Source organism: Haemorhous mexicanus, chromosome 6, assembly GCF_027477595.1.
Source record: "Haemorhous mexicanus isolate bHaeMex1 chromosome 6, bHaeMex1.pri, whole genome shotgun sequence".
NCBI classification, from domain to species: Eukaryota; Metazoa; Chordata; class Aves; order Passeriformes; family Fringillidae; genus Haemorhous; species Haemorhous mexicanus.
This window is the reverse complement of record NC_082346.1, coordinates 54,465,688-54,480,642: the sequence shown is the minus strand read 5'-3', so window position 1 is coordinate 54,480,642 and position 14,955 is coordinate 54,465,688. Positions and strand designations below refer to the sequence as shown.

At 41.8% G+C, this 14,955-nt stretch overlaps 1 protein-coding gene across 1 annotated transcript in view; it reads left to right on the top strand.

Moving 5' to 3' along the window:
- Positions 1-14,955, top strand: part of BEGAIN (brain enriched guanylate kinase associated) — a 149,463-nt gene that overhangs the window by 127,789 nt on the left and 6,719 nt on the right. The window contains exon 7 of the mRNA XM_059848189.1: positions 12,560-12,667. Within this exon, the coding sequence (XP_059704172.1) occupies positions 12,560-12,667 (108 nt within the window). The remainder of the gene's footprint in view (positions 1-12,559; positions 12,668-14,955) is intronic.

Below are 14,955 nucleotides of genomic sequence, written 5' to 3'. Positions count from 1 at the left end.
TTGCTCCAGGTTTGCAAGGAAATGCCTCATTCTGACCTCACTGGGCTGTTCCATGGCACTTCAAGTTCCTGCCTTGCCACATGAGCCAGGAAACAGATGAGCACCTTTCCCTCCTCACTTGGCTGCCCTTGGTGGAAGGCAGAGCCCTTGTGCCACTCTTTGCTTTAGGGCTGAACATTTTTTTTACTACAGATTGCAACCCAGCTTCCAAATTCAATGGAAACTACAGACAATGCTAATGAACGTGTCTTAGCAAACACTTGCAAAATCCTTCTTATAAAAAACAGGAGCCTACATAAATTTCCACCTAAGATTCATAAAAGAACCAGCTGGACAGTTTCCCAGCTTCCTACTCCAAACTAAATTAGAAATACATTCTCATGTGTTAAGCTGATGTTAATTTTAACTAAGATTCTGAATGTAGAGATTATTCTGAACCAACTGTAGCAACATCCAAGAGGTCAAGCACAGAATGGGGCAAATAGAGGTTGTAGAAAACACAAACTCACTCTTTATGTTGTTCAGCTACTGGAAAATTAAATCAGAAGTTAAAAAGTAATGGAAGTCAACGTATTTTTAGGAAAAATCATTTAGTGAACCACAATTTCTTCTGTAAAGGCAATTGAGTAGATATATTTGGATAGTAAGAATTGACAAGTACCACTTCATATGATTGTGATTACTAAACAAACATGATACAATCTCAAAAGCAGTTAGCAGAAGGGTTGCAGTAAAAGTCACCTCAAAAAGTAGCAGGCACTGTGATATTTCCATTTAAAAGAGTCTGTTCAGAGGACAGGATCAGGACAGCTCAGTGATTGGTGCAGGTCTCAGCACAAAACTGTTTTCAAGAGTGTCCTAAAAGTAAACACAAAATTATTGCTGATAAAATGAGATTAAAGAGATTAGCAATGTTGTTGAACATTGATGAGCAAATTAATTCAAATGACCAGTGTCTTCCATAAGACATTCCCATTCAGTCAAAAGATGTTTTTCCCTAGACACTTAAAAGAATAAAATCTATGAGGGTGCTTTGCAGACCATAATGCAAAAAATTGAAAGAAATAAGTAAAGGGCTTAAAGAAATAAATAAATGGGCTGTGCTCTGGAAAGGAGGAACTCAGGAAAGGTCACTGACTCTGAAAGTCAGGCTGGTTGAACAACTCCAGATGAGCACCCAGCAGCAAGCCATGTCAGAAATAACAAAAGTAGTATTTGGATAACCATGACAGAAGTGAATAGAGCAGAATGATAATTTTGCCACAGTTTCAGACAAAAGAAAGTCTGGTTTAAAGACAGTGGCTGAAGTTATTGACAATTTTTAAGAGGGTTTGTAAAATCATTCAAGTTGTCTGAAAATTGGAAAGACTGAGAAGTAAAGAAGCTGCCTCAGCAAGAGACTCAGGCAGATCTCATGCTTAGTGCAGTGGAGAAATAAAACTGTCTAACATAAATGTCTTCACAGAGAGAAAATGCTAAATATCAGACAGCTTTTTAATCAGACAAAACAAGAAGTGCACTCAGGATCCAGACCTGTTCAAAGGGAGAAAGCTGTTAGCACATGAAGAGACACAGAGCTCCTGGTATCCAGGGAAATAGCATATTCTTCATTTCTTGAGGTCTTCCCATCAAAGGGTCATTACAATCAACTTACTGAAAGCCTGTCTCAGCTAGAGTCCCATTAGTTGCAAAATCTCTTCATGCTGCTCTTCCCTGGGGCAGTTGCAGACCCAGAAAAGCAAAGTTCCCATGAATTACTTGATTTATGTCTTGGGAGATATGGATTCAGTCCTTGCCTCTGCCAAACATGATTTGTGTGTCATTGAGCTAGTTACTCAAAGCAAACTTCATTTTACCTCCTTTTAGATATCTACATGTTAGATGTCTATTTTGCACATGTATGTCTAAAGCACTTTTATCCTCAGCATCTTTATCAGCCAGTGGAGAGAAGCAGGCACCACTGGAGAGCTGCTCCTCCAAGAAAAAATCACCATGCAATGAGGAATTTCATGCTTTGAAGAAATCTCTATCCTGATTGAGTGAAGGCTGGAAGGTGGCTGGCTCAGACCTGGGCAATGACACCCCTGACATATAAATAAGGGAAGGTTTGCTTTAGCCTCTTCTTAAGAGGATAGTAATATTTCTAAGCTGCTGTGAAAAGAATACCTGAGAGACTTAATATTATTAGGAAATATATGAATACCTATAATAAATGGAATTAAGAAATCACAGTGTTCAAATTTTTGCCAGGCTCCAGGGCAAAAGAAAACTGAATCTTGGGATGTCATTGAAAAACACTTAAACTGTGAGCCAGATCTCTGAATGCCATGGAGAAATACTGAGGATATTGAATCCATGTACACTTTTCTTAATGGAAAAAATAGTTTAAAATGTCTTTTTCCCAAACAAAGGGCTTTTCAATTTTGAAGGGTCAGCCTGGTTTTCAGGATGGCCAAAGTTGTGCCAGCACAGCTGATGGGGCCATGAACTGCCATGTGGCAGCAAAGGCCTTTTAAACCAGATTCACTACTGAAAAAAGAAAGGTTGTGGAGTTACAGTACAACTCAGGATAGTTAAGGAGGTGAATGAAATTTCAGCAAAGCTCTGAAGTGGCACAGGAGAGGAGTGCTGATTCAAGACAGGTGATCTCACGACATGGAACAAAGGTTGTGACATTTCTCTTGATCAAAAGGCAGTCTCTCCCATCTACACAAACTCTGGGGGAAACAGCTAAAATGACCATCCTGAATAGCAGCCCAAGAAACACATTGCAGTGAGCTTCCTATCTGCTTGTTCACAAAGATATACCCATCTTTAATTTTCCTTGGATTTGATCCCAGCAGTCAGATGGGAAGGAAGTGCTGCACTTCCCTTATAGTAAAACTTAATCAGTTACAGCCAGCAATCCCTTCTGCAGCCTTGGCTTCTGCCAGGAGAGTTTACTCCTCCAGCACTGAGCAGAAACAGGGTCCTCACTGTGGGGATCAAAGGTGGCTCTATCCAGCAGAGCCTCCTGTGACCACAGCCTGCAGCAAGCACCATTGCAGCTCTCTGGCACAGTCCCACCTGCCCCTCCCTGCAGGGCTCCTCAGCAATTCCAAAGAGCCGCAATTAAATTCATAATAAAATAACTGCAACACCAACTCCCCAAACTGCATGAAGATACAAAGACTTGAGTAACCTGCTCGCAGGGTTGGGAGCAAAATTCTGTCATTTTCCAAGGACTTTGCATAGTAGCTGTTTCCTTTTCTATGTTTCTTTTTTTTTTTTTAATAGTTATTTAATGTAGTCATTATACTTGGTTATGGCAGTTTGAATTGGGATGCTGCCAAAAGACACTATTTAACAGGGTCTGAGGGGCTGGATATTTGAACAGAGTATTTCATTTTAATGGATCTCTCCTGCTTTGCCTTCAAAAGAGCTTATAGGGATTTTCTCAAAATGTTCTCAAGGATCTGGGGTTGATTAGGGTGGGGGGAAACACCGAACCTTAAATACCTTTACCTAACATGAGATTTTACAAAGTAAATAGCAGAGATATATTTTAATATAAAAAAAAAAAAGAGAGGCTAATTCACACAGAAAAGACACAAGTACATTATGTTTATTCCCTGTACCACACTTACAATTTTTCAGACAGCTTACCAAATCTCCCCAGTCAATATCCCAGGGGATGTTCCAATGTATATTAAACTGATACAAGAGATATGGAGAACAGAATATAAAGACATGCACACATTGGACATGGACTTATGCAGAAAGATCAAAATCCACAAGAGGAAGAGCCCAGGATGTGGAGTGTGAGGAGAGAGAAGCCTGGGGCACAGCAATGATGCAGCAGTAACAGCAGGTTTGCCCCTGTGAGCAGCTCTGGGGGGAGGGCAGAGCTGCTGGGCTGGCTCTGGGCTGTGCAGGGTCCAAGCAGGGCTTGGGCACAAATCCAGCTCATCACAGCTCTTCACTGCAAGAACAGATTCTGTGCACTCAGGTGCAAGATGGACCCAGGGAGGAAAAGTCAGCCTTGCCACAGGACTGTGATATAGCAGAGAAAAATCTTCTGAGAGAGAAACACTTCAGGTCCCAAGAGAGCATTTAGATAAACCATTCCTTTAGTCACAGGGGGAAAGGAAGGGACTTGAAGTTTTCTTCTACACAACTAATTATTAAAAGAAAGTGTCAAAGGTGACAGGAAATGTGAATTTCAAAACTCCTAGAGCAGAACAAATTATTAAAGAGTAAAGTACTGTAAATAACCTAGCCCTTACTATTTTTATTTGGTTGGGAAATTGTCCTTGTTTAGGTAGTCAACTCTAATTAGAATTCACTTGCATATTAAAATAATCCACAATTAATATGAATGAATATTCCAAAATTCAGAATATGACATTTTTCCTCCTAGATCCTTTTACTCCTTTACTCCTAGAAATTAATGCCACTTCCTCTTTCTAGACCATCTTAGTTCATTTAAGAAGTATCCAGTCTCCAGTAACTTCTCCATTTCCACAGAGGAGCCTTTGTGCCTGGAAAGGTTGAGTGTCAGGCAATCAGATCTCAGAGTGACAGCTTCAAGCTACAAGGCTGAAGAGCCTACCCTGTGGGGCCTGCAGCAGAGTAACCTCTCCTTTTCTAGCCATTCATACAACTTCTTTTTCTTTTTGCAAAATGTTTTGCTCCTTACCACCAGCTCAGCTGAAGTCTCCATTCCTTTCATTTCACTATGACCATGTAATTGTTTTAAATTATTTTTCTGAGCTCCTAGAAGGAGTTGAAAAATAAAATTTAAAAAAACAATTCAGCTGTGGGCAAGGACAGACAATCCAGTCTCTTCCTGAGCCAACCCAAGAGTCATACATCTGTCACTTCCTTTTATCCCATGTGTTCATCATAAGAAAGGCCTGTCACATTGGAATAATGTTCTTGCCACTATCTTCTTTATGTGGAAGAACTCCAACATGACATAGATTTTTGCAGTAGGTAAAGCCTAAGGCAAAAGACACATCAACAACATATTTTCTCTGACCTGCCCATAAAAATGAGTATTTTCAAATCCATGGTGCCATACATTTGTCTGTGAAGAATGCAGCCTTGCCTGCAACCTTGGCAGCTTGGCAACAGAAAATCACTTTAAATAAATATCTAATATTCTGTAGGATAAATATAATGAATTAGTCATTGCTCCTTACCATAACGTAGCAGAATTCCTGAAAGCCAGATTCTATTCACATTTGGAAGAGGTATTGAGACAAGGATGGGTGTCCTGGGGATTACTGCAGTGGGAAGCAAAGATGAGACAGTGGTAGATGATGAAGTGCAATCAGGATGCTGCCACAGCCTCTACATCCCTACACATTCCTGGGGTTTTGTTTGTAACTTGATAAAGAATTACCTCATAAATCTGCTAAACATTTGGCTCTTTTCCTCTATTGCTTGTAATGATGCACATTCTTAAATAGACTTATGGGTTCAGTGAATCTGTAAGTGAACAGCTCCTTTGGATACTCATTTTACTGTTAGACCAAAATAAGATTGTTGTGCAGAGAAGTAAAACTAAAACCTTAATGTGTATTAAATGTTGCTTTCATGCTGCAATTATCAGCACCAAATCCTGCACCCCAAGGATCATGTAGTGAACTGGTATCAGTTGATACAATTTCATTATTCATTGAAAAGCCTTTCATTATCATTTGCTCTTCTGATCTTGTCAGTTCACTCTTTTTATTACAGTTCCTGCCCATGGGTGCAAGTGAGTGTGAGTAGGGGATATCCACTGCTCTTCACTGGCAGATAAACTCACACAGAGCACCCATAAACAGGCACATCTGCCTGCACATCATCTGCCATGAAAACATGAAGATCTGCAGAGCAGAAACTAACATGGTTAAAATCAGGAATTACTGCAGAGAATATCCAGTAATTCCTGCAAATCTAAACCATCTTTTGCTTCTTTATGAGCCAATTGATAAAACAAGTTATGCATATGGTCTGCAGGGAAGTACAGCAAATAGAGCAGCTGTTAACTTTCAGAGTTACACGAGGAAAAATGGTTTTATTTCCACCACATTTTTCATTCTTGTTTTCTTTACCTTGCTGGCTATAACCCTGGCCTAGCCAGGCCCAGCACCACATATGTTTCTCTTTAAGACTCAGCTTAAGAGGTCCCTTGGTTTCAGCACTGCCTTGCTCAGCTGAGACCATGACACACCTGCATGGGAGGGAGAGTTTCTTTCACCTAAACTTGAAATAATCCACATTAATACCCTCTGCAACACTGAAATTTTCCACACCTGGTGGGAGAGACCATTGCATAATCTCCCAATCTTCCATTCCACAAAGAATGGTTGTTGTTATTAATTTCTCACCAGAATACAAGATACGTACTGACAGATGCTATAAAACAAATTCATCCTCACTCATCACTGAAGTGCTGTCATTGAACTATCACTGGGAATGCACAGAGCATCTGGGGGCCCTTTCTTCATGGTAGATAACACACTCATGGCCTCCATGATTGCTGTAATTATCAGTAATAACTAGATGTTGCATCACTGACTCCAGAACACAGGAATTCACACACACCAAGTCAAATCTGGGTTCTGTTTGAAGTCTTGGTTGAATACCAGGGGAAAACATAAGCGATCTTCCATGCACCCTTGTTCTCAATTTTATTAGGAGCTAGAGATGTATTAATTGTTTATTAGATTATCTCCTTATAAAAATAAGAGCATTTACTTACATGCAAATATCAGCATTTGCTAATAACAGAAATTTAAACTATCATATCAGAACCACCCCAGTGATGCCAGCAGTCCAGTGAGATGTGGTAGCAGTACATTACAGAACTCACAGAAGGACAGAATAGTTGAGGTTTGAAGGGATATCTGGGCACCATCTGCCTCAAACTCTCTGCTCCAACACCTGCAGCAAGTCATCAAGGACCATGCCCAGACAGTTTTTCAATATCTCCAGAAGTGGAAACACCACAATCTCTCTGGGCAACCCTTTTCAGTGCTCAGTCACCCTGAACAGTTTAAGAGTTTTCTATATTCAGATGGCACTGCTGAAGTTTCATGTGTTGTGCCACTGGTATTGTGCCCATTGCTTCTTGTCCTGTCACTGGGCACCTCTGAAGAGAGCCTGGCTCTGTCCTCTTTGCACCCTCCCTTTGGATATTTATCCACATTTGATGAGATCCCACTCAAGCTGTGTTTTCTCCAGTCTAAGCAGTCCCAGCTCTCTCAGTCTTTCCTCAGAACAGAGATGCTCCAGTACTTTAATTGTCTTCCTGGCCATTTCTAAGACTCCCTCCAGTGCAGTCATAGATTCTCTCCAGTAAGTCTTTATGCATCTGTGCTGAGACCTGAACTGGACACAGAGCTCTGGGGGTGGCCACAGCAGTGCTGAAGGGAAGAATCATCTCCCTCAGCTTGCTGCCAGCACTGCCTAATGCAGCCCAGGGTAACCTTTGGCATTCTTTGCAGCAAGGAAACACACTGGGGGCTTGTGCTCAGCTTGGTTTCCACCAGGACCTCCCAATCCTTTTCTGAAAAGCTGCAGGATATGCTGGGTGGCCCCAAGCATGCATTGGTGCAAGGGGTTCTTCTTCCCAGGTGCAGGATTTTGCATCTCTCCTTGTTGAAATTCCTGAAGTCCTGTCAGGCCATTTCTCCAGCCTGTGAGGTCCCTGGGGAGGGCAGCACCACCCACTGCTGTACCAGCCACTCCTCCCAGTTTGTCATCATCAGCTGCTCAGTTTTGTCCTTCATAAGATGATTTCAATGAGGTTATAAAATATCACCAGAAAACATACATTGTTTTGAAAGTATATCCCCACTTGTATAGTCAGCACTTGTTTGCTGACTACAATCCACAGGACAGTTCACCCCCTGCATTTCTTAGCAGATACCTCAAAGCATGAGCATTGAAGAGATTGTGACTGCTGGTCTAGGAGAAGTGTACTGAGTTAACAGTGTTGCACTGGTCCACAAAGATGGGGAATTTCTCCTGTCAGAGTGTTATGTTCCTCCTGGACAAGTAGAGTAGTAGAGAAAAAAGGGAACAAAATTCTGCCTGTATTCCTCATCCAAAACCACTGTAGCAAGCCTCTGTCAAGGCATTCAGGATGGGATACCAGGATCACTCTGGTGGTATTTGTAACAGGAAAAGTCTCTCCCTCTCTTTCTGTCTGTCATTTGGGCACTACATATTAGGAAGTATTCCCAAAGGAATACTGCTGGCCACTAACACCTTGCTGGTCACTACAGCCATTACATTATTGTCACTGTAGCATTGAAATTGCACCCACAGAAATGTTCCTCACAGGAATGTCAAGATTTACTTTGCCATGTTTGAAAAGTCTGACATTTCCACAGACCAGCACTTCCCATTTGCAAACCTGAGGCTGCTTTCCAAAGGACTCTACACACCAGAGCTCCCACAGGACAGCAGAGACCACAGGAGGCAGCCAAGCCTTGACTAATGGGCTGACACTGCTGAGGGTAGGACACCCTCCAGCTGCTGGAAAGCAATGAAGGGAGGCTGAAAGATTACCAGAAGAAGGAGAACTTTTAGCCTGCCCATTTCTGCTGAAGGACTACAGCAGTAACCTTTATGGATCCACTAATATTCAAGATAAGCAGATCTTTTCATCCAGCTTTTGTTACTTTTAAAAATACACTTATCTATTAATTATTTCACACTGAATTCACCTAGCAAATTCTCTTCACCCCACTTATACCACAGATTTTAGATGTAGGGACTAGATGGCACCAAACACTTTTGAAAGCATCCACTTATATTTTTATGGATCTTTAAATATACGAGGGATGTTTTCACTGTGATAAATGCAAATTATAAAAAAGGCCCTAAGGTTCCAGACAGAGATTATATATTTTATTATAGAATTTGGTTTATTTGTGAAGAACAGATATTCAATCCTATCCTCAGATCTGGTAAGGATGCACTGAGGGTCATGCTAAACCCAGGATGGGAGCAAGGTGCCCTCAGCCCTGGTGCTGTGACTGCTGGATTCACCCAGCAGAACAAATCTGATCTGACTCAGATGTGGGCACATGACTGTAGTTCTCTTGTGTTAGTCAGACACTACAGAGCTGTGTTCTCGTGTCCTGGCTCTGCATCAAGGGATGAGGGGGGCAGAAGATGCACAGAGCTGACTCAACAAAGATTTCTGAGCAAGGATCCACCAGCCACTCAGCCCATTGCAGTCTGTAGCTCTGGCATTTTGGAGTGGACTTCAGGAAACCTCAGCCCAGCTGCAAGCTGTTGGCATATCAATAACACCCCTGATTTAATTCACTACTGAGTTTTGAGAGATTGGGTATGAGCACCTGCAGAGCAGAGAGCAGAGCCAAAAGGAGGGAGGAGGGGTCACAAGCCTTATGGTGGAGTAGGAGGACCAAGCTTCTATAAGCTACCAGAAATAGAGGGATCTGCCAAAAGTGGTTACAAGTAAAATAAGCATTTACATTTGTAACTCATGATCTTAGCGTTGATATTATGATTCCCATCCTCCTTTCATGCCTCTCTGACAATCTGATGCTGACAATGATTGCTTGACTGCAAGTGGAGAGGTCAAAGTTGCAGCCCCCAGTGACCAGCAATCCTTCTAATGCAGTGATCCAACACTACCATCCTGTCTCTCCCCGCTGCACTGTTCTCCCACAGATGGTGTCAGGGTTAAGCCTTTGTCCCCTTGTTGCCACCACTGCTCCACAATAATGTCTGGCTGAAGCCCTGAACTTCCAGAGATGGACACACAGTGCCTGGCCAATATGCCAAAGGATTGCAGTGTCCTGCCCACCTTTAGGCTACCTCATTTGGCCCCATTGAAACACACTCTTTGCTCTTGTCAGTGACACTGATTTCAGATAAAAGATGTGATTAATAGTGGTGGAGAAGACTGGGACTGGCCTTTGCTTCTCACTCCCTCTTCTCCACAGCACTACTGAGGTGTTTATTACCTTGGTGTCCACCTGCTGACCTGTACAGCATAAATCTGAACTGAGGTGAGTTTTACAGTTCAATAAATATAGAATACCTTTTCAAGTCACACTTGAGCAGATAAAAAGCCTGAGAAACATCATCCAAATGTTATCATAAGTGAAATAAAATGAAATCATAATTCAGCCAGATTCAGCATTACTCAAATGCAGTGGAAAGAAGTGCTTCCAATGCCTGAATCAGCTGCCTTATTAGTTTCTCTCCTGAAAACTATAAATCCTCGATCAGATATTCTCTCCTGAACTGCAAAATAGAATGAGTAAAGTTCAGTTTGGCTAGGCAAGAGCAACAGTTACTGAGATAAGAGAGATTTAGAGCAACGGAGTTCTACAAATCAGCTGTCCTGGTATGACAACTTGTCATACAAGGACTGATAACATCTTCCATACAAATGGTTATTTGGAAGATGATGTCTGTACTCAGTGGACCTGGATCCTTCAAAAGCATGAAATGACTCCGAAAATTGAGGGAACATATTTTTTGTGGGTACTTAGGTAGTCACTTGTCTACCTCATTACACAGCTAAATACCTCTGGAAATGTAATCTTCAGTCACAGCCTCAAAGGAGACAGATTTTTAGAGGTGCACAGATGGCCAGGAGGTTTACAAAGTGCCTGGTTGTTTAGTTCACTATAAAATCAATGCGAGTTTAGGGTCTCATATAAAACCACGTTGCTCTGCCTAATTAAAAACACAGCCCTGTGTCTGGTTAAAATCACTAAGGTTGGAGCCTTGCAAGCTCTCAAAGCTGCACTTTGGCCTTCCATGAGGAAGTCCCCAGGCAGGAGTGCCTGAGCAATGGGAACAAGGAGGGGAGAGGTGTCAAGCCTGAGCCAGCCTCCAGACCTGGGCTGTCAGGACAGAGGGCTGGCATCAGCAGGGAACAGACAGTCCACAGAAAACTGACACTAAAATAGGTCAGGCCAGACCTCCACAAAGACACTTCCATCATATCTGCACGGTTTAAAGCAAGCTGTGGGTTTGCTCAGACCATTTGAGAAGGAGTTTTTCTTTAAATAGCAGCTTAGGATGAGAGCTGCCACTTTCAATTTAATCACCCTCCTTTAATACAGGCTGGTGCTTTGCAGCTGGATAATTAACCTTGATATTCATTCGGACTTCAAAACACCCAATTCCCCTTGCTGTCAATTAGCTGACAATGTCAAGTGTGTGTTGATAGAAGGTTTTCGTGTGACCCTGGCAATATGGCTTTTGGGAAATTTCAGTCCTTCACAACTGAAAATGGGAAGTGACATGCACAGAATCACAGAATGGTTGAGGTTGGAAGGGATCACTTCACTTCTAGTGAAGTGGATCCGCTAGATCCACTTGGAGATCTAGTCCAATCTCCCTGCTCAAATAGAGTACTCTGGAGCACTTTACTTAGAATGGTGTCCAGGGTGATTTTTAGTATCTCCTCAGCCTCTGTGGGCACCCTGCTCCATTGCTCAGCCACCCTCACAGCAGAGAATTCCTTCCTCATATTCAGGTGAACTTCCCATGTTCCAGTTTCCACCTGTTGCCTCTTGTCCTATTGCTCAGCACCACTGAGACTGAGAATTTGTCACTGGATGGAGTTCACTAAACAAAACAGATGTGTATTAGGGTTTGCCCCACCTTCTGTTCTTATGACAATGTACCTCTCTAAAAGACCCTCGAGATGCCTTTCAAATCTTCTTGTTGCAGCTCTGAGTGCACAGAAGATGATCTTCATCTCAGAGCACCCAGAAGCTGCCATACTTTTTAATACCAGTGTAAGGCTGGAGGCAGGGTTATAAATGACTGGTACACAGTGATTTTTCGTATGAGAAGCAGTACAATAAGCACTGTGTATCAAAATGAAACAAAGGTGGGAAGGGCCAGTGGCATTTCATTCTTTCCACTGATCTCTTTGCATTTATAATAAAGAGTTACATCCTATTGGTAACAAGATTAAATTAGTGGGCAGAAAGAAATTTGAATCAGACTGTTTTCCTGATATGCCACAGTGGATTTTGTTCTGCTAATGAGTGCTAACCCTGCAATCAGGTAAACATTCACCTTGAGAAATGAACAACCTTAATCAGGGCTTTTAAATCAGCCAGAACAGTCAACAGCTAAAATGAAATTGGCTCAAATACAGCTCCTTTTCTTTTTAAATATTGTTCTTCCTTCCTTATGAGGATGGGAAATGATAGCATAAGTGAAACATTCTAGCAGTAAAAGAGCAGCTCCAGTCCCTTCCATGTTAGACCCTGTCCTGTGGCTAGGAAGGGATGTACTGATTGATGCTCAATGGAATGTTTTTGCACAGGCTAACTGGAGCCTTCTGTGGAGGTGTCTAACGAGAGCTCAGTCTGACTTCCATAGTTCTAAAGAACTTTACCTCATCTTCTGAGCAAAATAATGGAGAAAATAAATAAGAGGGGAGGCGGGAAGAAAGAAAAAAGAAGTGTTGGTCTGTTGTGCTTTCCTCTGGATTTGAGATTGACATCAACCAGTGGACCTTTACCTGAAATATTCTGACAGTAGAAAAACATTGACTACTCCATTTTCTATGCAGGGTCAACATTACGAAGAGGAAAAACGGGCTTTGAGCCATGAAATAATTGCACTCAATAATCACTTAATAGAAGCCAAGGTGACAATAGATAAGTTGTCAGAAGACAATGTAAGTATTAATTATTCATTTTGAGATTATATTCAGAAACAAATTGGGTCTTGCACTTCCCATGAAATTATAGAATAGTATTTTATGTTTGTATAAAATGTAACCTGCCACCTCAGCAGTTAAAATTCATGCTTGTTTGTTTGTTCTATCATTTTGTAAATCCAGCTCTTATGCCATGAGGTTGTGGTGAAACTTTTCATTAATATTTTTTTCCTTACATCTAGCCTGAAACTGATGAAAAAATATTCTAAGAGATGGCAATATTCCCACATTGATTTTGCCATCAGAACAGCAAATCGGTGCAAGCACATGGTCAGAGCTGTTGCAGGGACTTGTGTGGAGTGGGGACTCATCAGAGGGATTTTAGGCACAGAGTGGAGCCCTACATTTCCTGCAATTCTTTGATCTTTTGGTCTTTGCTCACCAAAAAGGCCAGCACAAGCCAGCTCTGCTAGCAGCAGGCAGGACTGACCCAGCCTGTCACTCAGACCACTCCTGCAGGGAGCAGGAGCCAGGCTTTCCCCAGCAGTTGTTCATGTGTAAAAATGGGCCTGTCTCTGTGTGGGACAAAACAGGGAACATCTCTGGCCATTGTCACCCTCCATCTCATTAAACACTACTGAAAAATGGCATGAGTAGCACAGCTGGCAACAAGCTCATTAAATCCTTCCTGAGACAAACCTACAAAGACAGCAAAGAGAGGAGTATTGCAGGCATTTAGTTCATTATTGTGCCATTCCTTCCACATTTAATAAAAAATTCATCTGCAGAAGACATGTTTCTGTTAGCACTTATTTTCCAGCATCTTACATTCAATCTTCCCATATTTCACATGAACTCTTAATCATAGCTGGGAGCATTTAATCTCATTAAAATGCCTGTTGATGTGAACACTGCCTGTGCAATTAACAGCTTTCCAACTGAAATAAAAAGTTCCCAATCTGACCTCTAACTTTTAGAGAAGTTGAGTTGAAAGAGTTACTCTATAACTCCAACAGCTGTAAGTAATGGGATGTGGTAAAAGTAATGGGCTACATCCAGGTTTTGGAAGCACAGGTATACCTCCAGAATAATTCACCTGAAATCAGTGGAGTTATTTTTGATTTAAAATAGAGGTGGAAGAAAGTTGCAGAAATCTCCCTTTAAGTATGCATGTGTTTATACTACTTCATGGAGTCAGGTTTGAGCCCCCATTTGAGCTGCTTTCAGTACTCACAGTTTCACTCTGAGCACTAGGATATGGTCCAGAGGTCTCAAATAACAGTACCACTTCTTCAGACTTGGGGTTGGCCCATGGACAAAGTTCTGCCCTTGCAGGTCTTGAGAAAATAGCATGAAATTAAGTCAGGGGAGATTTAGGTTGGATGTCAGGAAGAGATTCTTCACCCAGAGGGTGGCTGGGCTCTGGAACAGCTCCCCAGGGCTGTGCTGACAGCCCCAAGCCTGGCAGAGCTGAAGAAGTGTTTGTACAAAGCTCTCAGGCACATGGTGTGGCTCTTGGGGATGCTGCTGTGCAGGGCCAGGAGCTGGACTTGATGATTCTTGTGGGTCCCTTCCAGCTCAGGATAATCTGTGATTATGTGTAGTATCACTAATAAGAGAAAAGGTTATATTCCAAATTTTAAAATAAAGGACTACAGAACAAACCACTAAGATTAAACCTAATAAGTACAGAAGTGATAAACTGAACAATCCTACATGGGGAGAATGTTTTTGTCTCAGCAATATTTCTTTCTTCAATTATATTTTCTCTCTCTCTTCTGACAGAAATGTAAAATGATGCTTTCAATACAAAAACATATTTTAAACTGGGGGAAACACTTCTGGCATTAATTGCCAGTTATTGTTCCAGTTCCCACAGATATGGCTGGTTTCCATTCAGGCAAGCATAAAAGGAGAGAAGGTCACTCCAGTCACATGGCTTGGCCCAGCAGGTTGAGAACAAAGTACACGTGGCACATGTGGCTCACATGTAATTTTTCTGTAGTAATTTTTAAAGCTGCTAAAAATAAAGTGTCAGAAATGCTTTTCGTGCTCTCCATGACAACCACTGAGCAGAAAGAGAGGCATAGAGCTTTTGAAGAAAGGATTAGGTTCTGGAGAGATATCACTTTTGTGTGCCTGGCAATGCCATATGGGACTCGGGGTTCCTGTCTGTGCTATACATTGTGCAGCACTACATACTGGCTTTAATGGATGTGCAACATCCAAGTCACATGCACATGCAACAGATTTTACTTCTAAATTGAATCCTTGGGCTCTTTTTCAGGAATGAAAATAGTGTGTCC